Source organism: Pseudochaenichthys georgianus, chromosome 23 (assembly GCF_902827115.2).
Source record: "Pseudochaenichthys georgianus chromosome 23, fPseGeo1.2, whole genome shotgun sequence".
Classification (NCBI taxonomy): domain Eukaryota; kingdom Metazoa; phylum Chordata; class Actinopteri; order Perciformes; family Channichthyidae; genus Pseudochaenichthys; species Pseudochaenichthys georgianus.
Genome location: NC_047525.1, coordinates 14,485,407 through 14,512,471, shown reverse-complemented (window position 1 = coordinate 14,512,471; position 27,065 = coordinate 14,485,407). Strand labels below are relative to the sequence as shown.

At 42.3% G+C, this 27,065-nt stretch overlaps 1 protein-coding gene across 1 annotated transcript; it reads right to left on the bottom strand.

Annotated features, from left to right (window-relative positions):
• Positions 1-1,607: 1,607 nt before the first annotated feature.
• LOC117468406 (uncharacterized) lies at positions 1,608-26,834 on the bottom strand. The gene is made up of 10 exons (XM_034112492.2): positions 26,719-26,834; positions 26,002-26,062; positions 25,867-25,917; positions 25,743-25,787; positions 25,586-25,650; positions 25,367-25,475; positions 25,008-25,079; positions 24,829-24,879; positions 3,605-3,766; positions 1,608-1,826 (listed from the first exon to the last, which is right to left on the bottom strand). Exons 1-10 carry the CDS (start codon positions 26,730-26,732, stop codon positions 1,608-1,610), a joined length of 849 nt encoding a protein of 282 aa, XP_033968383.1. The 5' UTR covers positions 26,733-26,834.
• Positions 26,835-27,065: the final 231 nt, after the last annotated feature.

Genomic DNA, 27,065 nt, shown 5'->3' with positions numbered 1-27,065 from the left:
AGACGTTTTAAAATGAAGGAGACAAATTAACAAGTTAGCAGAAAACAGCATGGACCAACACAAATATTATAACAGCCAGAGAGAGAATAGCATTTGAGAACACAGAGGCTGTGCTTTGGCTGAGAAATCCTGATGTGTCTGCTTCTTAGTGTCACTGTCGGCTTGGCCTGCCATGAAAGAAGAGCGACGGGTACTGCACTGCACAGGCAACCCAAGCCAGGCCAGGCCATGACAGGCCAATGACTGAGGAAATGAGCAGGCTAGAAATATGACAAAAAGAAGGAGCAAACTGAAATGGGCACAAACACTCGGCACACACACACTGTTTGTGCCAATCCGGTGCCAGTAAATTGCTCTGTGCTGGAGAGCTTAGGGAGGCATCGGAGAGCCGGGCAGCATCCCGCTCTGAGCTGCACATCCCAGGCCGACTGAATGTGGACGCTTGGCCCAGTCGGCTGGATCAGCCGCTAATACACAGCCTGGGACCCGGGAATTACTGAGTAAGCACTGAGCCCCATGCAGCCCCTAGCAACATGTGTGCACAAACACGCACATAATGGGGGGCATGCTTGGTCACAGGATGGAAACAATGCTTGCAGACTCTCACGTAGAGAGACAAAGGTGCAGCCAGCTATATTGTTGGATATTGCCATGGATGCTATGACTTGGCAAAGTTGTATACATCATATAAACATTTCTCTATAAAAAGCAGGAATTAGCCCTCAACCCAGGAATTAGTTGGCTTTGTACCACTTCCTGTGTTTCTTGGCTCCAAGTCAACGGTTTTTGGAATCATTTTTTGGTTTTGTCTGGAAATAAGGTCTGATGTTATAACAAGCATACGAGATCTTTGCGTTTTGTTCTAGGATATTCAACATGTCAGTTAATATCCCACTGGCTAATGTCTTAAGCTGTAATAAGTCTTCAAAAAAGCTGTTGCTAACAAGTGGCTAAATGACAAGTACATTTCATGACGCTGACAATGTGTCGGCCATCAAAACACATCATCAATGCCCCGCTTTATACACATCTGTGTTGAGTGTGGCTAGAGGTGCAACAGCCTCAACACATTTAACCAGAGAGGCAGTGAAACCCCATCTTTCAGAAGCTTTTAACACTTGATTTTCCGAGTAGAACAGTTAGCGTTTCACTAAAGAGAAATTGCTCAGTGTATGACGGCCCCCCCGCCAACAACATTTGAAGGCTTCATCTGGTACAATACCCCTGAAAATAACCCAGCCTCCCACCAGGAGGCACTGTCTGGCCTACTTCCCAATGCACTCACATCTGGCAGAGACATAAAACCCCTGTAAGGTGCGTTTGAGGAACCCATGCTTTATTTTTAAAGCTCTTATTCCTTCAAAGTCTCTTGTTCTTGTTTCTACCTTCCTGCAACTCGTTCTGTTTGCATCTATCCGTGTGATACGAGAGATTGTGCAAACGCTTTTTGATGGTGTTCTCTTTATCCGTGGTACGAAGGATCGATGAGATGTTTAACATACTCCCTCCGCTTTTTCAAGCCTACAGCGAACAAGCCCCTCACCATCGACCCCTAACCGCACCCGCACATCAAAGCCCCCCCGTCATGTCCTCGCCTTACACAACACTCACGGGAGGTCTTCTTGTCTCCAGGCCGCCTCCCACTTCCTGCACAGCCGCCGGTTACCGAGGTGAACCATCGCCATGGGCAACGGACCAAAAGAGAAGGAGGAAGAGGAGGAGCGGGAGGAGGGAGGTGAGTCGGAGAGGAGATGTGAATAGATGTGAGAAGAGGGCATGAAATCGATGAGGCCATGCAACAGCTTTGCGGCTCCTGTGCCCACACACTGAGATAGAGATGCAGACAGGAACACACACACAAACACACCGCACACACACATTCAGTAAAGTAAAGAGTGAGATGACCTGGCATTCATGACTGCCAACAATCTCGTCCATATTACAAGAACGAGCGAGAATGATACACACATCCCTCCCTCACAAGTTTAATGTTTCATCCATTTTTAGACGGCCCAAATGAATCTTCTCCACCTCAACTGACATGAATATTAGTTTTAACTTTACTCTCCTATAATTAAAGCAGAGCATTAGCGTTTCATGCAGGAGATGTATGGAGTTTCATTTTCCACAGCGCCTGTGTTGCAAAAGGTCTTGTGTTTCTTTTGAATGTCACTCCGCCAAAAACAGGGTTGCATTCAAGCAGAAGTAGGACGAGTGATATTTAACAGGAAGAGAAATTAGAGAGGCTGTGAGAACAGTCTGCTTGTCAACCTCACAGCCGTGGATGTATTTATAAAGAGACATCTATGGCAACAGCTAATACCTGACTGAATTAAAACGTGTCTCGCAGATAGTCATTTAACTAAGTGATGAGGAATCATTTCATCAAAAGTTTCTACATGGAGGTGGAGAATAATTGTGTATCCAAGATCGAAATTAAAAAGAAAACGGTACTTTATTAAAACGCCAGTTGAATAAACAGTGTTTTGTACCAGAATTGTATTTTCGGTGATGGAAAGTCTCCTGAAACAAGCTTGATTAAACTGTTGACATTAGAAAATACGGAAAGTATACTGTAAGCTTTATCCAAGATCACTGACTTTTTATTATTATACAGTTATGTGTTTGCCATTTTCATGAGAATGTGAACTGAGAGTTATTACATCCTATATTGTTAATCCAAATTATCAGACGGTATTGAAACCAACCGACGTCCATTATCGGGACTCTAAACTCTAAATAAATGATTGAAGGGAAAGTCTGATGATAGATCTTTGTTAGCAGCACACATCTCTGCCATCCACTAAAACATTATACACTATATTACTGGCTGTATGCAGCAGACCATCCTCACTGCTAGTTGGAGATGCAAGGAAGTTGGCAACATGGATAAGTTAAACATCCAAATCAGGGGAGGCGCAATATTTGGCAAAGGAACATTTTACCAAAGCACTATTCAGAAATTGGCAATGCTACAGACCAAACCTATCATCTGTTGACAGTTTATTGATCTATTATACCAACAAACACTCCATCTTTATCTGTTCTTACTTTACTTACTACAGAACTTGGCTGTTTCAATACTGGGAAATATACATCGCCCTTAGCTCATCGGAAAGATCGTATTGGTACTTAAAGGCAAAATCTGTAGAGGCAGAATCAGGTGTATTGCTAAGTAGGTTCACACATACTGTACATTAACAAATAAATCGAAATAAATAAGTTAATAGAACTGAAATAAATCAACTGTTCACAAGAAAAAGAAAATGAAAAACTACTCCATGTGCAGGATATCAGAATTTAAGAAGAAAACTGTGCAGTTTTAAAGAGAAATGTGCAATAAATAAAAATAAATAAAATATATATTTCAACCATATACCTGATCACATATTCCTTTACTGAACCACCTCCGCACACTTCACTGAGTGACAGATGCAGTGAAAGCCTTCTGCTCTGCGACCATAAAGCCAGTACAAAAGCCCGCTGTGTTTGGAGCCCCTCAGCGTCCCCTCGGCGGGGGTCACCTCTCCAGCCGCGCAGTTTCAGCTCAAGCCTCTGCTGTGCGGTGGGGAGACGAGCGCAACTGCATAAGAGCCCCCATTACGGCTCCCGCACAAGAGCCCCGCTCCATTATGGCGTCCACATAAGGGCCTTCATTGGGGCTCTTAGTCATTCTAATGAGCTGTTCTTTGCAGCTCTGCAGAGCCTCTGACTCAGGCTGTGCCGGGGCCCCGTGTAACAGCTCCCACGCGACTCCAGGCAGCCCCTAATGCAGGAGAGCGCTCAATGAGGATTGTGATTTTTTTATTTCTGTAATTGTGAAGCTTCAGAGGGCTCTTAGGCAGAGATTTAATGGTGTCTAATGGAATCTCATCACAGCACAACAGAGAGAAAAGGACGGAGAGAGGGAGAACTGACTAATGTCTCCACATACTTTTGCATCGCAGTTAGCCCTTAATTCTGTGAATGCAATTACCTTTTTGAATGATACTTCATATAAAACATTTGCCGCATATTTTTATGTGCATTAAAAGGGTTAGCCTCATTTTTAAGCTGACATACATTCAATCCTCATGAAATCAATGGATGCAACTAAGGATGGGCCTTTCAAGCAAATATACTATTCCATCATCACAGGGAACTATTTGGTCTTTCTTTATTCTTTAAATTGTTGGTGTTGGAGATTGTTCATCATTAATCATGGCAGCCATACCTAAAATTGAATTTACCACTACATTACTGAAGGAGTTTGATTTGGCAAGTCATCCAGCTGTCTTGAAACACAAATACCCTGGTCTTGCTTACCATGATCTTGTACCTTTTTTGCCATGTCATAATGTCATGCACATCAACAGACATCATTTACACGTTTTGCAATTAGCTACAGGCAACGCCTATGAATATATGCTGGATTAGAACCCTGCCAGGCAAGTTCATGGAGTCATAAACTTCCAGTGGTTGTTGAATGTATTCTTCTCTCATCACGATTTCCCTGCAATTCCCTTCTGAAGCAACACATGACAGCATCTCTAACTCTTTCAGTCTGATCTCCTTGTATTCCCTCAGCAGCCATCTCATATTTCTCTCTCAGTTTTGTCTCCCAGCTGCTTTAAGTTCAAGCCAGCCACTCGCATCTTAAAATGTGCCTCTGCAGTACAGTTAAAAATGACAGGTTGTTGCAGTGTCAGCGGTCATGGGTAAATGCCAGCCCGCTATTTTGCAGAGCAAATGCACACGCAGGAGAACACGCATTCAGACAGTCGTTGCTCACTGGAAAGATTTAAGTGACCCGTCATCATCATCATTCGAAGGTACAAAAGGGCACAGACGATATGTATAGAATAAATGGGTAGTCTGCTGCCACTGAGCTTTTAGACACGCTTACAAATAAAGTGTAGGAAATGCAAAGCTCCAAGAAATTCATTCTGCTGGGAAAATAAATGTCCTCCGTCAGTGGTCATGTACAGATAAGACTCAAATAACTGTGGCTTGCATCAACACAACACATCCTCACTCCCAGGTCGGCCTATGTTGACGTTATGTCAAGTCCCCTGCCGGCTTTTTCCAACGCAAGGGGGGGGGGCCTTAGCGTCCATTTTCAACGCAAGGGGGGGGGCCTTAGCGTCCATTTTCAGCTTTCCGGGATGTCCATGTGCTTCTATGGACGCTCATGGAAGCACGGCATTCGTTTGTGTCGACTGCCCTTAAAGGCAATGTGAGCGTCCATTCTCATTGGATAGCGGAGAATTGTACACCCGGAAGTAAATATTCCCCTTACTGACGATTGATTTTACAGTGATATCTGCACTACTCATCGACTAAAAAACACCATATTATCCTTGTTAATTACACAACATTGATTGGTTTAAATTGTGTGCAATGCTTTTGTATTTTTCCCCTTCGATTCGGAGAAACAAATCTTTTTTCGGAGTAAAGGATGGCAGAAGACACTACACTACCCAGAATCCCCAGCTATCATTTCTCCCTGCAGAAAAAGAAAACATGGCCGAACTTCGTTTTATTCTTGGTAGAAAATGCCTATTTTAAAGTTAGTTTGGCCATTAAAATGCGTTTTGATGTCATTTGATGCGAGAAATATGAGTTGTTATTTCAGATTATGTGTGCAGTGGATGTACATGATCTTTAGTTTGCTAGTTATTACGAAGATTACTTCAGGAAATTGCGTCCAACGTTTTCATTGTTACCAAGGTGGTTGCTAGGGACGCTGCTATCGATATTATTTCTGTTATGTTGTGTAACTGTTTAATGGTGTTATCTTTATTGCTACCCCCTTCCCCGTCAATGTATAGTGTTGGTCCACAGCGCAAACATATTAGTTTAACAAAATCCGCATCTAAAGATACGTTATTTCCCCCTCTGCAATTCCAGTCTCACATCTCACAGCACATCGTCATTAACAAATACCGGAAACAGACCGAAAACATTTAAAAAAAAAAAAAATAATACCTTATTCCGAGTGTGCTTGCTTTTCTCTTTGAAAGTCATCACATAACGGCATTGTAATACACGGTTCGGCTGCATTACATATTACATATATGCCGTAGTTCTGTATTTATAGCCCTGATGAGAAGACAAACATGAGGAACTGAAAACGTGACGTGGATCATAAATATATCAGCCATTAAACAACATCTTACATTTCTTTTCACACAATACGTCTCCTTGCCGTATCAACACTAATTCGGCTCACTTTTATATTTGATCCAATTGGTAGATAGGCTGTATTTACACCATAAAGGTGCACAGCTGATATAAAGAGACACCTGGTGGTTAAAGCATGTTATTGAATTTCATTATTTTTATTATTAGATATTAATAGGATCCCTATAAAGTATATTCATTACTCGTTATTCTCTACTAATAGTTAATTAAAGACTATATATAATGACTATTTTGCACATCCCGTTCAAGATTTCAAGATGTTCTAAGGTTTATTGACATATCATATAGGCCTACACAACTATGGTGTAGTTCTGCACTGAATGAAAAACTTGGGTTGCAGGTTCCTCAATAGTGCATTACAAGACATCTATCAATATGTGTGCATACCTCCAGCAATGTTAACTATGTTGAAGCACTTATTTTAACTGATATTATACATAATGTATTATACTCTTATGATGTATGCAGATATTTCATCTCCGGCCTTGTCAGGTATTGAACAATCAATAAATAAAGAACACAGAATTGTTAAATATAAAACACAGAATTTGTGTGATTATACTAAATGATTTTCAAATAAACACCACTGCATATTTAACTGTTACACATGCTGATGTAACGCAAATGTTCCAACTTGGGATCAATAAAGTATATCTTATCTTAAGCTGATCGATGGCTACTGCCATATTTGCAAAATGTGCCTCTGAACCTTGACATGTGCATGTTTCAGGCTTATCAATTAATGTAATGTAATGTAATGTTATCAATTAACAACACGAGGGGTCACAGACATAAGACCAGCTGTTGAATAAAGCTCTTCTGACCTTAGCTGGCATGTGGGTATATATATTAATACTGCCCATTATGGGCACCATTTATTAATTATATGTTTTAAATGTGAGTGTTTCCTGTCCCCTAAACCTCCAGGGATGTACACAGTTTAATACTGGCAACTTCTTATTATGGGAAATACGAAAACGTCTTTTAAAACTACAACTCCCAGTACAGACGTGCCATAGAGAACATGTTGCGAAACAGAATAGCCAGCATGTGTAGTTCTGGGTACGGGGTGGGGGAGGGGGGGACGCGGTGGACCCGTTCAAATCCAGTTTTGAACAGTCTGCCGTGGTTCCATCCCATTTCAAGTGCTGTTCGAGGCTCGGTAACCCTCGGAGCACACTCTCCAATCACAGAGCTTGAGGACTATCACGGGGTTTGTCAAACAGAGCACATGGTGTAGTCCAAACGATAGCTGGGGATTCTGGGTAGTGTAGTGTCTTCATTGCCTTTAAGGGCAGTTGACACAAACGAATGCCGTGCTTCCATGAGCGTCCATAGAAGCACTTGACATCCCGGAAAGCTGAAAATGGACGCTAAGGGCCCCCCCCCTTGCGTTGAAAATGGACGCTAAGGCCCCCCCCCCTTGCGTTGAAAATGGACGCTAAGGCCCCCCCCCTTGCGTTGGAAAAAGCCGGCAGGGGACTTGACATAACGTCAACATAGGCCGACCTGGGAGTGAGGATGTGTTGATCAACACAATGACATGACTGATCATTTCCAAGTTAGTGTAAATAAATTCTTGCCGTCTCCCCCTCACATTTTCCAACACCAGCTCAAAAGACATAGTTATTAGTGTGTGAGTCGCAGTGTCAGTGGCTGCATTACCGACAGCATGCACCCTGCTGTGCTTTCCATTCTTTACTACAGCTACAGACACATACAATATAACGGAACCATAAACCAGTAGCTGCTATGAATGGATGACTTTAGCTATTATTGTAAGTTGACAGATAAAGACATACATGTGAATGCAAGACATTACACTTTTGCAATGAAGATACAAAACAATGTATACTCTACAGAGGTGGGACCAAGTCATTGTTTTGCAAGTCCGAGTAAAGTCTCAAGTCTTTGCGCTCAAGTCCGAGTCAAGTCTCAAGTCTTTGCGCTCAAGTCCAAGTTAAGTCTCAAGTCAGGATGGGCAAGTTCAAGTCAAGTCCTAAACTTTGACTTTTTATTGTAACCGAGTATTCCTACACTGGATCCACACTTTTTCTCAAGTACAAGATCTGAACTTCTCCCACCTCTGACAATAAATCCTGAGTGGTTACCAAAATAATAACCCTGCTCTGAAGGTTAATTTCATTTTACAAATCCTGCACTCAGCTTTGCTTTCTCCAATATCACTGAAATGCAGCCAGATGCTGCTTCTTTTTTCGGTTTTCGCTAATTTCTTGACTTTTTCCGACGCGCTTGCATTTAAATCTGGCTCCCCGTCTCCCCGTCGCTCTGTGCAGCTGGCCTGTACCACTACTACACCTGCTGTCTTTGGAGCGTCTGCCCCCACCCTTCTTTCACATAATGGTATGATCCTAGTGTGTCCTCGCATATGATTGGCCGCATGGTGGCTCACCAAAATGAAGTCCCGCCCCTGCCTGCATGGATTCTCAGCAAGAGTAGGAGCTGCTGAAGATTCTGCTCTCCCCGACGGGAGTCCGCTCTTCTAGCGGCAGCTCGCGATCGGCATGTTGGAGGCTTCTGAATTAAATGATCAAGTCACCTCAAGTCAGAAGGCTCAAGTCCAAGTCAAGTCCCGAGTCATTGATGTTCAAGTCCAAGTCGAGTCGCAAGTGTTTTGTGATTTTGTCAAGTCGAGTTTCAAGTCATCAAATTGGTGACTCGAGTCCAAATCATGTGACTCGAGTCCACACCTCTGATATTCTATATTTGATGTGTTGAATGTTCTCACCTTATCCAAGATAAGAAAATGTTATTCTATCATTGGTTTCTAACAACATGGGTGGGAACAAAAGCAGGAGGATATTTGTTCTGATATCACTTCCTGTATGAGGCTAATCATTTGTGACCTATTCTAACTTGAAGCTTCAATGTAGCCGATCCGTGGATTTCTCCTGAAACACAACTGAAAGGTCTCCTAAATGTTTATTTGGGTGTTAAAACCATCATCCACTATTCCTTATTCCTTTCAGCTGCAGTATGAGAGTTAAGTGTTGAGTCTCCCTCTGGTCCACACACTCAAGTGTTCACACAAACCAGCCATTACCTGCTCCCTCCTGAGAAACATCACTGTATCCGTAAAGTCTCCATACAGATGCGCCAATTCAATTATTGTGTACACTTTGCAATAATCTCCTGACCTGGTTTCCTTTCCCTGTAATGAACTATCATTGGTTGAAGATACCCACAAGACAATGTTCAACATTGGCCAACACTTCATTTACAGGGGGATTTAATCAGCAAGGATATTAGCAGAAATTCAATTATTTTGCAAGTGACCCAATGGGAAACGTCATCAGTATAATATTAGAAACTATAAAACATGTGGAAGAGTGCATTATGTTGAATTATAATACAGTAGCAGCAGAATGCATTCAACAGCAGGATATTAAAGATGAAATACATACACTATAACATTTCACTTACTGAAATGGTATACTCATGTTCTACAAAGAGATGCATCCACACGGAAATCTACACAAGGCGTAGGGCGGCGTACTGCATGTGACGGAAAGGAAGCAGAGGAAGACATTGAGAGCAGTGTTTCCGCCAGACCAGGGCTGAGAGGGCGTACACCCCGACTTGAATTCTGAATTGAGCCGTCACTTATAGATACTATCTCTTTACGCATTAGTGATGGGAATTCATTTGGCTCGGCTCACTAAGAAGAGCAGGCTCTTTCGGCTCCTAAATGGCTCTTCATTTTACCACGGAGCCTCAGTTTCACTGCTGCGAGGCTCTGGCGCTCGCAGTTCACGCGCGTTCTCCACTAGCACCCACCCGTCAAGGCTCGCCGGCAGTACACTTTCCGTCACAGGAACACACTTTGCTGGCAGCAAAAATAATCCCACCAGACTCCTTTGCCCCTCCAACAGAGGGATGTCCTTGTCCTTTTTCCTTTTCGTAATTTCAAGCGATTAAAAACTCTCGATCTTCTCTCAAATTATTTATTTTTTGGACGCCCTCGGCTCGAGTTCAGGGCGTTCCGAGCTGAATAAGGGCGTCAAATGACGGCAAGACGCCCCCCTGGCAGAAACACTGATTGAGAGAGATCAAAGGTTGACACACTGACAGCTGTCTCTGATTCACCTGTAAGCCTTCGTAAGCACACACACACTCAGGAATTCATGCCAGAAACACACACACACTTACACACCAGCTCACTCAATAGTGGTGACAGCACAGAGCTGCACATTTACATTAATAAGACTTCTTGTTTTTCCCTCACTTAGACAAGAGTTATTTGAAGCATTTATTAAATTATTAATCTATTTATTTATTCATTTAGTCAGTCAGTCAGTCATGTTTTTTTCATGGCTGAGAAGCTCAGTGTAATTTCATTGAGCTACCAGATGGTTGAGGGTTTAATTAACAACTTCAAAAGCAATAACTGGAGAGCTGGCCAAATACACAGACACACACACACACATCCAACAACACACACACACACACACACACACACACACACACACACACACACACACACACACACACACACACACACACACACACACACACACACACACACACACACACACACACACACACACACACACACACACACACACACACACACACACAAACACTCAGTATCAGCTGAATGTGAACAAGTCCTGCACAAGCACAAATGCATATCATCTACACTCGCTTATTAATTCATACTGCACAAATATCAAACAGAAAAGCGGCCATTGTACTCTCAGCGTGTTTATGTACAGTTCCTTCTCCTCGTTATGGATGCCCCCGGCCTGTGTGTGTAGGCGATAGTTGGATAGGAGGGGAGGTGCTGTGGATGGGCTCTGGGCTCCCATACTGTAAGTCACACCCTGCTGATTGGATCTTACTGGCCTCTCGGGGACAATAAAAACACCCCGTCCTCCCTTCATCTCTCCCCCTTCTGTGACTTTACTGGCAGCCATTATTCCACTATGATGACATTATTTTGATTGGCGGAGCAACAGTGGGCTTTCATCTGCCGGCATGAGGCATGGTAATCAGACAGCACTAGGTTATGTTAATATGAGTGGCACAGGGCAAAGAGCCATTAACCCAGCCTGGGGGTCAGGCAGTTTCTGGCCCTTGTCTTCAGACACAACACAGACAGTTGCTGTATGTTGGCCTCCTTCAGTCCATTCACTGATGTAACTGCCTTGAAATACACTCAGAAGGAGAACAGCTGGCATCATTTACCAAAAAAACGTCTTAAGGTTACGATACTTTTCTAAAGACAGTTCTTGTGATTTCAAAATAATTTCTCGCCTAATTGTGCAGCTCTACACGACAGCTTTATAATTATCATGTTGGCATCTGAATACTACAAGTGGGTCCTCCCTAACCAAAGCAAAAGGAAAACGAACTAGAAGGGCATAACTATAGTGTATATATCCTCAGTATCTGGTGGTTTACAAAAAGTCTGAGGTGATTCGATTATCAATAAAAAGGAGGAAAACTCCTGAACAATACAGGACCAAAATAAGGAGTTTATGTGCAACGAAAAAGTGTTGGATTTCTTATTTCAACTTGTTAAAAATGGGAATGAAAACAAATTGTCGGATTTATGTTTGTGCTCGGTGTACTTTCAACCAAGTTTCACAGTACATTGTAAAATGCTGCACTGCATAGGGTGTGGATAGACCATGAAACACAGAAGGTTGTTAGCCTGGCTGTAGTTACTCTCTAAGCCTTGATACAATAATGGCACATTTCCACTGAACCTGCTGCTCCTCTCTTGCGGCTTTCACACCAGCGCTTTTCCCTTTCTAGCTCCGAGCTAGAGCTTTTCTGGTTCAGCTCGGGTTTCCCTTTTCTGCTCCCGCTCCGTTCACACCGCCCAGAGCACGACTGGTGCTGCCGCTGCTGCGTCATGACATCACCGTTTACATCGCTGATTTGCTCCCCAACGGCGTTACGGCGCTCACAACAACAACAACAACAACAACGGGGAACTGCGTCGGGTCGATGATCGTGTTGCTTTTAATCACACAAAGCCAGATTAAATTAAATAACGACTTCTCCAACCTTATGCTTTTCTCCAGAGTGCCGTGGTTAATTGTTTATTAATGTGTTTCTGCGGCATTTACCGACCGCTGCAGTGTTGGCTGCTCTTCCACAGGAGTTTATTCTCCCGTTAGCTCCCGGTTAGCTCACACTGCAGCGGCCGCTCTAAAGTATTCACTGTCCGACTCACACAAGCAGCTGATAAATATCCCTAGTTCCCCTTAAGTGAATGTGTGTCAGTCTGAATTGATGCTGTTTGTCATCACAACGCCGTTATAAAAGTTTCTCTGGTATACAATGGGTGATGTTAGCATAGCAACCGAAGCTAAACTGACTACTTGCTATTGCTATCCTATTGTGGCATAAACCGTTTTCTACAGGCACATTTTACCGGCGTATTTTTATTATGATTCTACTTGTGATAGTCGGACACGACAACCTATGCAGCCCATGTATTGATTCCATCCGATAGCTGAACAGGAACAGGAAAAACCGGCACTTTTCAGGCTCCAGCTCCGAGCCGGAGCTGAACATGCATTGGTGTGAAAGGGGCAACAGAGAGAAGAGGGAAGAGGCTGTGCATGTGAATTACTTTACATTATGGATAGCCCCCATTGTTCTGTGTGTCAAAATGAAAGACAGCCCACACACATTACATTACATGTCACTTGTTAGATGCTTTTTATCCAAAGCGACTTACATATTCAATACTGTGGGCAATCCCCACAGCAGCAATTTGGGGTGAGGTGTCTTGCCCAGGGACACAACGACATGCTGACTGCAGTGGGGTTTGAACCTGTGACTAGTGCTGCGTACCTGGACTCACATTCAGGTTCAGGTCCGGACTCAAGTCCAGAAGTTCAGGTTCAGGTCCGGACTTATAAGTCCGGACCTGAACATGGCTTGTGTCAAGTTGTGTGAGTAACTAAAGTGAACTTATTGTGAGCTAATTATCAATTGAAAATTAACTCATAATCAACTCAAATTCAAACTCGTCAGGTTTATTGTGCTCCCTTCCAACTTGTGTCTACATTTCTCTACAAAGTACAAATGTAAAAAAAACACTTAGTCTACAAATGACTTATGACAGCAACTACAGTGAATTACTATAAAGTTCAAACATTTATTTCATTTACCAAACTAAAGTAACCAAACAGTCCCTGAGCTGACTGAGCCTAAATCCCTAAAACTTTGCTGAAAGGTAGAGTGTAGAGTAGACTATACACATTACACTGTTACACATCTACTCTACTATACAGTATAGGCTACACTGTGAGTGTACTGTACTGTCTGTACACCATGTCTTTTCTACAACTCTACATGTGTACATTATACAGTACATACTACATACATAGTGATGTACATACATACTGTTAGAAATTAAAATCAATGTTGATATGGCCTAATTTTGAATTAAATACACTATTTAATTTAAATCACTTTTATTCTGAAAAAACCGGAAGTTCACACTATTTACTCAATACTTTTATTCTGAAAATTCTTCACTTCCGGTTAGCATTAGCATGTGGCGAAATGCTCCGTTTTCAAACCGTGAGTCGAAGGTGAAATGACATGTGATGTTGTACACTGAGCACACTGGGATTAGCACTCATTTATTGACGCTGAATAACGTTTATCAGGGAATGTTTAAATAACCACAGACACCAGAATATACGTAAGTGCTAGTTTTTTTGCGAGTCCAAGTACCGGTTCCTGACGTTCCGGTTTTAACCGGACTTGAACCGAAACTTTTTACAAGTCCAGTACCGGTTCGGCGTACCGGTACGCAGCACTACCTGTGACCCCCTGATCCGAACACCAAAGCTCAACCCACTGCACCACACACCTATCAATCATCAAACCGTGGAGTCTTATTTCATTACGTGTTGATTTCTATCAACACGTAATGTTGTATCGATGTATATAGTGGAATTCCGTTGTTTTCTTTACTGGAACATGTTTAACAGTACAAACAACAAACAAGCATGTCATCACAACGACGTGGCCTTGAAGGGAAGTTGGTAATGGCCGGCTGTGCTGCGTCTTTCTCTGTAACCTATTTGGCGTGCTTCGCACTCAAATGCGAACGCATTGTTGAGGTTGAGCTGTGATAGACCAACGTCTTTTCGCAGAGCTTGCATTTAACTTCCTTTGGACTTGTAAGTTCGAAGTAGTTCCACGAGGAACTCTTTTTACCTGCCGCTTTGTTCATCTTTAGTCGCACGTGTGAGGGAGAGGGGGGGTGGGGTCGGGGTCGGTGTGTAGCGTGCTGCAGCAGCAGTCTGCTCTGCACGCAGGCTTCCTCCAAGTTTACAGTAAAACAAACTGGTGGTGTGACCAATGACCAATTACAAAAAAATCAATTTTTAAAAATAATATTCGATTATGGAGACTGTAGCGAATATTCGAATAATCGAATAATCGCTGGCATCCCTAGTATATAGAGATGTACTATGGCAAAATTATTCTCCGTCGGGACTTCCTGCAACAACACCACGCCGTTATCTTGATTCTGATTGACCAGAAGACATTATCAAAGATGTTCTATTGAGAAGACGATCACTACGTGACAAAAGTTTTCAAAACCGTTTCTAGTCTTTGGTTTTTCCAGGCAAGTGGCTACTGAAATCAATCTTACTAACTGCTGTCTGTGCAATTTACTCCGCGCGAGTTGGCAGACTTTATTTTGCTTACTTTAAAAGGTCCCATGTCATGCTTTTCCGGTTATTACCCGTCCCCTTGTGTGTTATGAAGGTTTTTATGCATGTAAACGGTGTGCAGAGTCAAAACCCTCAAAGTACACCCTGTAGCGAGTAAAACTCTAACACAGAAAATACCTCCGCAAAATGCCTCGTTGGAGATACGTTATTGTCCATTTGATTCTTCCGGGTACACATGATGTCATCCGTACCTGGAACGAAATGGACCAATCCGTGGAGCCGTTACGTTAAGCCCCCGCTGATTGGTCCAAATTGACCAATCCACGGACTTCCTCACACACTCAGTGCAGGCAGCTCTGCTGATTTCTCCTCCCTGGCTGCAGGTTGATAACAGACAGTTGGGATTGCGGCAAAATTCTCTCTGCAGACCCATTCTCACAGCGTTTATCAACCTTTTTCGTACTCAATATCAAGCCACACTTATTGTTTTTACTTCGGCTGTGACTTTGTGTGTGCTCAGGATGAGTTTGGCTGTGTTTCGCTGTGTATCGCTAAACAAGAAAATCACACCTCCACGGAGCTCAGCGCGATTCACAACGTCCCGACTGGTCCCGACCAATCGGAGCATACTGGGCTCACAGGGAGGGGGGGGGCAAGAGCTGCAACGAGCCGTTTAGTGGAGAGAGTGAATACTGCCGAATACACATGCTTTACAGAGATGCTGTATGCGAAACCAATGTGAGTTTGGAAAATTGCACAGTATACATCTATTCTAATAGGCCACAACAATGGAATTATGATCAGTGGAAATGGCCATGACATGGGAACTTTAACATCATTTTTCATGGTGGGGCTAAGCCATTTCCACACTCGCGCCAGGGCCGGGGGAGGGGTTACAAGGCTCGCGTCTTGTGCTGCATTCACTTGCACTCGGACATTAGAGATTTTCTCTCATAAATGTCCGATGAGCCACAACTTTTATTTCAAAACAAAGCTGCCAAATCGGGTGGCAGCTGGGGTGACAAGACCTTTTTCTGAGGTGGCAGCTGCCACCCTGTGCCACCCCGTAGAACCGCCACTGGTCCTCGCTCAGGCCTCAGGCTGCCTCGCTGGCCGTCCGAGGCCGTGGCGCATTTCTATTACAGTTTAGGACCTGGGGTAGCAACGCAGTGTAGGCGGGGCGATCGGCTTTTTTTTTCACATTTCGAGTTGTTCCGTCGAGCTCCCGCTGGATTTTATCCTCCCCAATGAGATGTAGGAACGTCGTCACCTCCTCGGTCGACCATGTTGTGCTTTTCTTTGACGTTGCCATTTTGTAGCTCCTCCGTTTACAAAAATGCTGCATATAAAAATGCTGCATGCTTGCTTCTAGATATATATGCGACGCTAGGGATGATCTCGCGCGCGATCTTGTGATGATTCTCTCTGACCAATCAGCAGTCGAGAGTGTTGACGTCACCAGTTCAGCCCTGGCCTGATAGAACCATGATTTTATGGGGCCGGAAAAAGTACCCGCTAGCCGGTGCTACGCTATATGGAAAGGCCACCAAAAACCGGCCTGGCCGCTTGAGGGCGATTAAGGACGCTTAAACGGGGCTACCCGCTGCAGTGGAAATGCGCCATAAGGTGCTTAAGGATGACTCTGGTTTGACATTTGACGATTATGCAAATGTCCTATTAGGACACTCACATATCCTTGGTTAAAATCTGGCAAAATCACCAACCGTCACTATGGTTTGTTTCTGCTCTCTCTTGCAAGGATTAAAAAAGCTAACAAAAATCAAGATGAATCTAGACAAAAACACGTTAAATTCCCCAACTTGCCATATTGATGCCCACATAAAATAAGTAAAAGAGAGTGCACTGGGCAGAATAGGCTGAACAGTTTTTTTCAGCCTGCCAAAAGCAAGGGACATCTAAAAACTTTATTTGGCAGGAATTGGCAACAGCCTCCATTCAACATTTGTTACAGTAGCAATAGTAGATCAAGTCAACAGGGAACCGAGACAGTTGGCTCATTTAAATTCTCCCACAAAAAGTTCTGTTACTTGTTTTTACCCTTACTGTAGGTCACAAAACCAAATGGCAAGAATGTGTTTGATTTCCCAGAGAAATAGTTTACGTCCCTGTTGACTTTCGTCTGAAGCCAAAAAGAAAAATCCTATCAGCAGGCGCCAGTCCTTTTCTTAAATAAATCACATAAAAACAGGGAAGAAATGTCTTTAGATGTTATGAAGGAACTCCTGATTAACAACAAATAAAGTAGCTTATGACATTCTGAGTTTGCCCTTTGGATTAGTGAATGTGTCAATGTGTGTGCATTCATAAAGCCACTGTGCGTTTGGTGTGATTGTATACATATTTCCTCACTGTCATCTATTGTTTGCACGGTAAGCAGGACAAAGAGGATCTTCAGAAGACCCCCAGATCAATGTCCTTCCTGCTGGAAATGTCAGTCCACTCTGTTCATTAATCTTTTGTCACCAAACAAAACAAAGGGCTTTGTTAGATATTGGATCATCCACCATCGCTTTGATGAATAATCCCCCATTGCTCACAACAAAAAAGGGAAATTGCTTATTGTACAATTTTGCCACCTAAATCAAATTTCTCTGTGCCCACCTTTACTTTGATATTAAGAGGTATATGCCATTGAACTCTGAAACCTTATCTGTTGCTTTCAGAGCAGAATTCAAAATCCTGCTTTTGGTTTACAGAGCACTCGCTGGTCTGGCTCCACGGTACATCTCAGACATGCTGTCAGTTTATCACCCTGGCAGATCCTCCGGTCACAAGGTGGAAATCTCCCCCATGTGCCTAGAGCACTTTCTATGTCCTGTGAGATGTATTTCAGTATTAATGCGCCAAAGGAATGGAAAGGTTTGCCTGCTGATCTTAGGCCTGCTCTGACACCGTGTTCTTTTAGAAGCAAACTAAAGACCTTCCTTTCACTGGAGACTTTTCTTAAATAAACCATATTTCTACAGTACGATTGTTGGCATGCCCAGGTATGTACATTTGTATGTGTTGGTACATAGTGTTGTATGTTAAGCCCTTGGAACTGATTTTATAGGGTATAGTGCTATACAAATAACACTAGATTGAATTGAATGTGTCATTTGTTCACACATGAGGTGCTCAAAACAAATGTTCTATCTTTATTTGGAATTTGCAATATGGTTGCTGTGAGGAAAAGCCCATCTTCCTTCAGTGAAGACTCAGCTGAATGTCACATGTGCCAATGTTAAAGAAAGCAATTAGCCACTGTTGGCATGTCCTGGTCTGTGGATGAGTAATGGCTGCTGGGGCGGGAGTGTCTAGGCCTGATAAATTCTACTGTCCCCCTGCCTTATTAGTACAATGACTAACTGGGGAGGGGGAGAGGGGAGCTAAGGTGAGAGACCATAGGGGGTGTCAAAGATAAACCCAGATTGACAGCACAGCGCGGTGGCTAAATGCTAATGCAACGGGTGACATTTCAGACGCCAGCCCAGGTTAGCTTAGATGCTGCCGGCTTGCTGACAGATGGAGCTGTAGAGAAAGGGGGGAAATACCCAAAATACTATAGCACCAACTGTTTCTTCTTCCTCATCAAAATGAAAAGAAGGTGAGGGTGGAGAGAGGGTTGAGATGCTGTCACAAGGCCTTTATCACAAGTTAGCAGGATAAGCTAATAAAGATGCTACACTCATTGATAAAGCGGTAAAGATGGCACCTAAGAAGACCAAAGGGACACAAATGCACAGAAGGCTACGCTGATATTAAGCACCTGCTCTGCTTTCCCATCAGGCACCTGGGGAGTTTAGCCTGAGTCCAACATTTTCCCACTAAATCCCCAGGCGCTGCTTTTGTTGATAAACCCTTCTGCTTCTACGCCCCCCTGTGAGGATGATTTATATCTATACCCTCAATTTCCAGGAGTTGCCAGACTATTACAGACAGGAGAAGAACTTTTTGGCTGTTGGTGGGGAATGGAACGCCTGTCGAGGCAGAGCGAGGTCTCATCTTGCCGGGTGATCGGACGTGATGTTGGAGCTGTGTCTAATTGGCAGTATTTTTAACATGGAGTGGTGTGTCAGGCAAAGAAACCTCTGGAGTTATGAACGCCACCTTTAATGGAATCTAATTAATGGACGGGTATGCTAACGGAAAGTCAGTGAGCAGAACAAGCACTCATGTGTGTGTGCTGCTTATCCGATTGCTCACTGAACAGTTTGGATACCTAATGATTTGTGACACAATATGTGTGTGTGTGTGTGTGTGTGTGTGTGTGTGTGTGTGTGTGTGTGTGTGTGTGTGTGTGTGTGTGTGTGTGTGTGTGTGTGTGTGTGTGTGTGTGTGTGTGTGTGTGTGTGTGTGTGTGTGTGTGTGTGTGTGTGTGTGTGTGTGTGTGTGTGTGTTCTTGCATGCATTTCTATGAGAACAAGAGTCATAGAACTGAACTTTTTGAAAGATTGCTAGGCCATATATAAAGCATTATATAGGTGATGTAATTCAATCATTTATTTATTTCAGCAAACATATCAATAGGTTTGTAATTGTGTTCATTAAAGACAACTTTCCTGGTTTGTACTCATTATTATATTGATGCTAATGATGATGCACGGGAGGGCTACTCCCCATAAGCTATGCTTCAGCCCTCCCGCTTCTACTAATTTTGTTCATTTGTGTGTATGAATTATACGTTTTTGTTTTTGTATGATTTTAGTAGAATAAATAAAAAAATAAAAAAAGCAACCCAACTAATCAGAGAGATTCATTTTTACACAGCCACAAACATTTCAAAATGAGAAGGGTTCCTTTAGTTGTTAGTTAAACGTTCAGTGATATTCGAAATAAAGTGTTTAATTGAGCTTTCATTAAAAAAAATCAGTCGAGTCTAAATAAAGTCCGATTTTTCATAAATATGTCATACATCGATACATCTTTCATGATATCTCACAAGATATAAGAAGATCTGACAGGAACACCCAGCGTTAGTCAATCCTAGTGTATGACCCTAGTTGGCAGCTAACACACAGATTACAGTATTGTTTTTGGAATTAGACGAAGACAGATTCAAGAGATTAGTCTTCTCAGGCGACATAATCAGATTTAGTTTTTGGCCCCGAGCATCCTCTGGAGCATTGCTGATCTGATCTGATCCCGTCATTGAGCACAACAGCAAAAACCCAGACTCCACCCAGCCCTCCATCTTAGACTCCTGCTCTTTCCACCCTTTTATATGGACAACTCCATCTTTCCTTCTACTTTGCCCTTAAACTTTATTAAACAACCTCATTTATTTCATTCCTTTCTTCATTATGTATGCCTCTGTCTTTCTTCTTTCCTCCATACATTTTTTTCTAAGTAGTTTTTTAGCTCATTACTGCCTTCTGAAAGCATGAAAGTGAGTCTAAAACCGACATTAAAGACCACGTTGTTTATGTGTATTCAACTAGTTGGCCGGCAATGTCTGTTTCCATGATGAGCCTTCCCATGGAGTTTACACCACACACTGAGTTCATTACAATAGATCAGTGGAGAAAGAAAAAGGAAAGGACAGAAAAAAACACACACCGATATGTTTAATGGGTCTTCCTTTTATGATGTAATGTAATGTAATTAAAAATTAAAAAAACACTGACAGGGCAGGGTTGGGGAGCAGGGAAGGGAGAGATGGGAGATGGACAGAGATGGGGGGTATGTGGTCTGGTCCTCTCTTTAATGAGGATCCTAATCAACCCAGCGGAGGCTGCCCTGAGACCCCCCAGGTTCATTAGAGCAGAAGAACCAGACTGCCAGTCAGTAAGGGAAAGAAGAGAGGGGTAGGACCTCGCTGAAGAAAGAAAGAAGTTTTTACTGAGTGATGAAGTGAAGGGCAAAAAAGCAAAAGAAAAGAGCAGGGAGAGAAAGGAAAGGGGGAGAGGGTGGGAGGATGGCCAGCGGAGATAACAGTGTGGGTCATTGGGCGAGTCACGGCTGCCATCGATCTCCTGATTGGCTGTCTGAAGCTTTCAACACGCCTGCCAAACCCTTTAATACAGGGGGCTCCTACTCTGTGTGTGTGTGTGTGTGTGTGTGTGTGTGTGTGTGTGTGTGTGTGTGTGTGTGTGTGTGTGTGTGTGTGTGTGTGTGTGTGTGTGTGTGTGTGTGTGTGTGTGTGTGTGTGTGTGTGTGTGTGTGTGTGTGTGTGTGTGTGTGTGTGTGTGTGTGTGTCAAAATGAGTGCTATCTGTGCCATATGTAGTCCATGTCTCTGCCACCAGAACTGATATCTGTTCAGCTTCCTCAGGAGGCTGATAAGAGCACCTGCACTGATAAACACACACCATCCTTCTTCCCAGCCAGTGAGACAAAAGGTCTGAGTGCAAGTGCGTGTGCGCGTGTGTGGAGGGTAAGGTTTAGTGATGTGTGCACAGTTTGAGGTGAGAGTGTTACAAAGTGTTATACTGGCCCTCAGCCCTCCTCCCCTGTCCTCTCACATTGATTGGACAGCAGGACGAGGAACACACATCGCTTCCAGCAGCCCATTCCACTCCTCTCCTTCTTCTAAATGCCAAGACACAGTGTGAGTCAGGATTCATTTTGTCTTGGAAAATGGTATTGCATTAAAAAATATAACAATACATCATGTCAATATGCTGATGATATCCAAAGCGACTTACATGCATTTCAATACCGTAGACAATTTAGGATTTAGTATCTTGCCCTGGGACACTTCGACGTGTTGATGAAAGGACTTGGGATCAACACCGACCCTCTGATGTGATGTTGTTTACCCCCTGTGCCACAGCCTGAAAAAATAAGTGCCCTTTAGATGGTCTAATAATGGCAGGCCCTCGCAATCGAATGTGTTTCCAGTAGATAGATACATTGTGTTGATGACGGAGCCCGGCGCGGGGCAGCAATAGACTGATGGAAGCACTAAGTTAAGGCAACATAGTTTCCGTGATAAAAAGAATCGCAGACAAAACATTTAAGAATTGAGAAAAATAAGAAAAGGGATAACTTATATTACTGTTTTCCATAGTGTATTCACATTCAACCAATTGCTGTCTCTGTTAAGCTTTCCAAACAAATTCCCCATGTTTTCAACCAAGGAGCCAAACTTTAACTGAAGTTAATAAAACATCCTTAAATACATTAAAGGGAAATTCCCTAACGCATAGCACCCTGGTGGGGTGTGCTGTATGCTGGTGAGTAGCCGGATCAAAGCTTGATGTTAATGTTGATTTATACATTATAGCTCCTTACATCTGTGTTGTGTGTACATGGTGGTTTTAAAGGATATGGATCAAATATAATCTGGTTGAAGCTAAACATAGACGGAAGGGAATGCCCACAGTAACCTGTAACTGAGCTCATACAGGTGGCACCTGGAATGATTGCACCCTTGGGTGCTTCTTAGCCTCATAATCCTTGGCTCTTCTCTAACAATGAAAAGCCATTTTTAAAAACACACGATGACTCCCAGTAGACTCTGCCATCACACAACAGATCCTACTCTATGTTTAACAGCTGGCTTAGATATAATTTTACTATTTTGTACATAAATCAGTAGGAAAAAAACGTTTGCGCTCTTATAAATCATTGTGTATAAGTGGCAGCAACAAATAAGAGTTCTCAACACATTTCACTGAAATGTCTCACAGGGTTTGATACAATCTTTAGTATTTTTTAAGGCTGTCATTTTGGGATCTTAAGCATTTGTTGATGTCCAGGGACCCTCTTTATGTGAGGTTTGACTTGTGATTTCTGTTCCTTTAGCGAGTGCAGTCTGAATATTGCAGTTGTTAAGCAAGAATGAAAAGAATACAGAAGTAATTGCTAAAGTTGGCAGACATGGTGTAGCATCTGGTAGTAAAACAAAACCATAAAACCAAGAGGGCACACCATCAAGATGACAGTAAATAGAACATAATGTTTCTATTATAGTATAAGAGGCTGTGAATATCTGACAAGTCTTTGGTTGTACTGCAAAAAAATATTTCAATTCTTCTCGTATTGTAGTCTGCTCTCTACGGAGCCCCCTAGGGGCATGGGAGCCTGCCTGCAGACCTCCAGTGTCAGGACAGTTCCGGTGCAGACCTCCAGTGTCAGGACACCTCCACTGTCAGTACAGGAAGTGACGATTCTGACGAACACGTTTTTTTCCCCGCCCACGAATCACAATGGAGACTCATCACGGAGGTGATGAGTCCGCTCACCGTGCACTTTGGGTCGGCCTTGGTCAAGCCCTTTTGACCCCCCAGCCTGGTTCTCGTAAAAGTTTTTCGCTCAAAAGACACCATGGAGGAATGTAACGGGAGTTGACAGGGGACTCTGCCCGCCTCACGAGTGCCTATTTTCGGACACTTTTTTCCACTTTCCCCGGTTTTATTATTTTTTGGGCTATTTCACCCGGTTTCTACCTTGGACATTGCCCGGTCTCGGGTGTCCCCCCACGGCCTGTGTCCAGCCCGCCCCCCACTCATCCATATATTAACGGATTTTGACCATTTTTGTTGCATTTTTCTCCCCTCACTGATCGAATGGCAAACGCGACCCATACCCAGATATTTTAACTATGTCAGCATGACACCACTTAAGAGGGCAGTAGAAGTTAGTTAAAACCATATTTATTTTCTTAAAATTATTTGCCTCTTATTTATGTCATAAGTCTGAAAATGTTATGTATAATTATGTTACTTATTATGTTACAGCTCTATAGTCTAATTACTGTTTGCTATTACAATAGACTGTTTCACTTCACTCCTACATACTTTATTTCTCCCTTTACTGCACTATTGGATTAATAATCTGCATATTAAACAATTTGCTATAAATTATATCCATTTTAGATTCCATTGTGTATTAAAATGTCAATTATTTTCATATTTGGTAGTTATTTTTTCTGCTAGATCCCCTTGATGGACTCCCAAATTGCCCTTGTGGTGTGATGCGGGAGACAATAAAAGGCTTATCTTAAAGTAAACCAACATACCTCTGTGGTGTTCATGGTATAATCAAGGTGAATTATCAAATGCTTCATTGAAAAACAAAACAAAGCAAAACACACAAAAACTGACAAAGTGTTCCAACTTCCTATTGCCCTTTATTCAAACAGAAATGCATTCGCAGAATGCCAGATACCCTCTTTTGTCTCTGATCTCGTTTAAGAAGGTCCACATGTCTTCCATATGTTTAAACCTAAACTTGAATGGCTCCAAGATTGCCTCCATCTCATCCTCGTTACATTCGTCAGGTTTTTCCTCCCAAAGCTTGACAGCCTCTCTTAGTTGTGCTTCCCCCATGCTCACTGCATCGGGCAAATGCACCCTGGTGTAGGGATGCCAGCGATTATTCGATTATTCGAATATTCGTTACAGTCTCCATAATCGAATATTATTTTTAAAAATCGATTTTATTTATATATATTTTTTTTATTATTTAAATTTTTTTTATTATTATTTATGTTTTTTTTTTTTTTTCTGGCTTAGTTTCAACCAAAATATATATATAAATATATATATGCTAATAATAGTAATAGTATTAATAATTGTAAATGGCCATTGGTCACACCACCAGTTTGTTTTACTGTAAACTTGGAGGAAGCCTGCGCAGAGCAGACTGCTGCTGCAGCAGCTACACACCGACCCCACCCCCGCCCCCCCTCTCCCTCTCTCGTGCGACTAAAGATGAACAAAGCGGCAGGTAAAAAGAGTTCCTCCTCGTGGAACTACTTCGAACTTACAAGTCCAAAGGAAGTTAAATGCAAGCTCTGCGAAAAGACGTTGGTCTATCACAGCTCAACCTCAACAATGCGTTCGCATTTGAGTGCGAAGCACGCCAAAGAGGTTACAGAGAAAGACGCAGCACAGCTGGCCATTACCAACTTCACTTCAAGGCCACGTCGTTGTGATGACATGCTTGTTTGTTGTTTGTGCTGTTAAACATGTTACAGTAAAGACAACAACGGAATTCCTTTTGTCTGATTTTTTTTTTTGTGCCACCACCCATTCTGCTGCCTTCTTGCAGTCCTGCACGATCTTAGATGTTGGCTACGGAAAAGAGAAAATATATCATACCCACTGATACATATTAAGCATTAAGTAGCTTTTTGGCAGACTAACCCAAGGAAAGGGCGTCCTCCTTGGATATGATGTATATAACTAGTAAACAAGCCTACCGCTTCCATTGTTTTATCCACATCTTTCCCAACTGAGACATCAGCTGGATGAGGCTGAAGTTGCTCCTCTTTCTAAAAAACAAAAAAACTTCAAATGTACAAAATACAAGGGACTATTGCCATGAACTACCATACTTTTAGTAAAGTATGCTAATTTCAACATATTCTTTAGTTTAAGGACTGTCCTCCAACATCGTCCTAAATACTGATACCACGAGGAAGAATAAATGCAGTAAATATTGACAAAATACATATATATTTAAATATAGAGTGGTGAAACAAATAATGAAATTGAAGCTTTAGTGTGAGAGTAGATACAAACACAACTTAAATGAAATAGATTGCAATGCAAATCTGACCTCCGTGATGTCATCCAACTTCCTCTTCCTCATTCTGAACACTGGAGGCACCTCACCTCGCAGGAGGGCTTTAGATTTCTCTGTCCAGTGGGCAAACATTTTGCCATGACTCAAATAAAAAGGGTTAAATAAAGAAACAAATACAGGTACTGTTGGTATAACATTGTGTTTTTTAACCATTTCAAAGTTAATCTAACGTCAACATTTTAGTGGTCTCACCTTCCGAGGTCGAAATTCTCCATTAGCATGACACACCACCATTTTCGCAAAGCTGGCATGTCAGTCTAAAAAAGGAAAGAAATATATTATCACTGTATGTCAGATTAAATGTCATAATGGGATTTTGAGTTTACTTTAAATGACCAGATCAACTTACAATAGTGAAATCATAGGGTGCATCTAGTATGGTGTAAAGGGCATACTATGAAAGAAAATATATAATTTAATGTTATTATCTTAAAAACAACAGAGAATTCAATCAGACCAATAATGTAGCCTACCATCAACATGAAGATGCCACAGTCATTCCCATACAGTTGCCTGGGGAAACCCTAGCATGTCAGAAAGCATTTAGTTGTTTTGTTATGGTTTGACATTTCAGTTGAATATAAATGATACAAATGGTATACTATTACCTCTATTACCAAACCAGTCGTCTCTTTCCACGGTCCAGGATGTATTGACTGTGAAAGGTTTCTAGAAGGAAAAACACAGCTGTATGAAGATCTAAACAGGTCGCTATCAAAATGATCAATATGGTCCTCTTTCATGCACAACACACACCATCAGAGGTGGCAGGCTTTGCAGTGCCACAGAGGATTGAAAGATGCATCTACAAAAAACAGGAACAAATGTTACAAAATGTAAAGTACTAAAACTTCAATTAAAACAATACTTCATACGGCCAGTCTTTGCACGCTGTTTAAGTGTGAAAACAACTTATTTCACTATACATTACATTCTACAACGGCCAGAAACGATAGACACACTTTTAATCTGCATTATCTCTTCTTTTAAAAGATACCAGTGTCATTGCCAACAACAACACATGCAGACCTATCCTTGCTAACCTCTTTACACAAACGTTTAATAAAGCCGAACTGACAAACACTTAGCTAACAACGTAAAAAGACTATATAAATATATATTTTTCACATTACACAATTGCCTCTGCATTCGATATTATTGGTTTTAGTAATAACGTAATTAATAACTAGCTGTGAACAACTATTGCACAATTTATTAAAGAAATTAGTTCCGTAACAAAAACACATGCTTGTACATCGGCACACACACACGGTTACTTAAGGTTTCTCACACAATGCCACTGCCTCGTAGCAAATAAGACATACCGGCTTGTCTCCATTTATCACAAACTTGTGCTCAGTTTCCCATGTCTCGGTAAACGAGTGCATTACATTGCCTCCATCAACTTTTTTGTTATTACCGCTGATGATATTGAGACGCATCAGAGAATAACGGCATAGGTGGCCTATGATAAGCAAATGATATGCTCTGCAAGTATATATATATTATATCGATACATTTTGTTTTGTCTGTGAAACAATACATTTAGACTGCATTCATTGTTTTGGATAGTGCAAACAGGTCACGCACCTTACCTTACTAATTTGCAAAAACCATCAGACGAGTCGTTCGGTGGGCGGGGGAAAAAACGTGTTCGTCAGAATCGTCACTT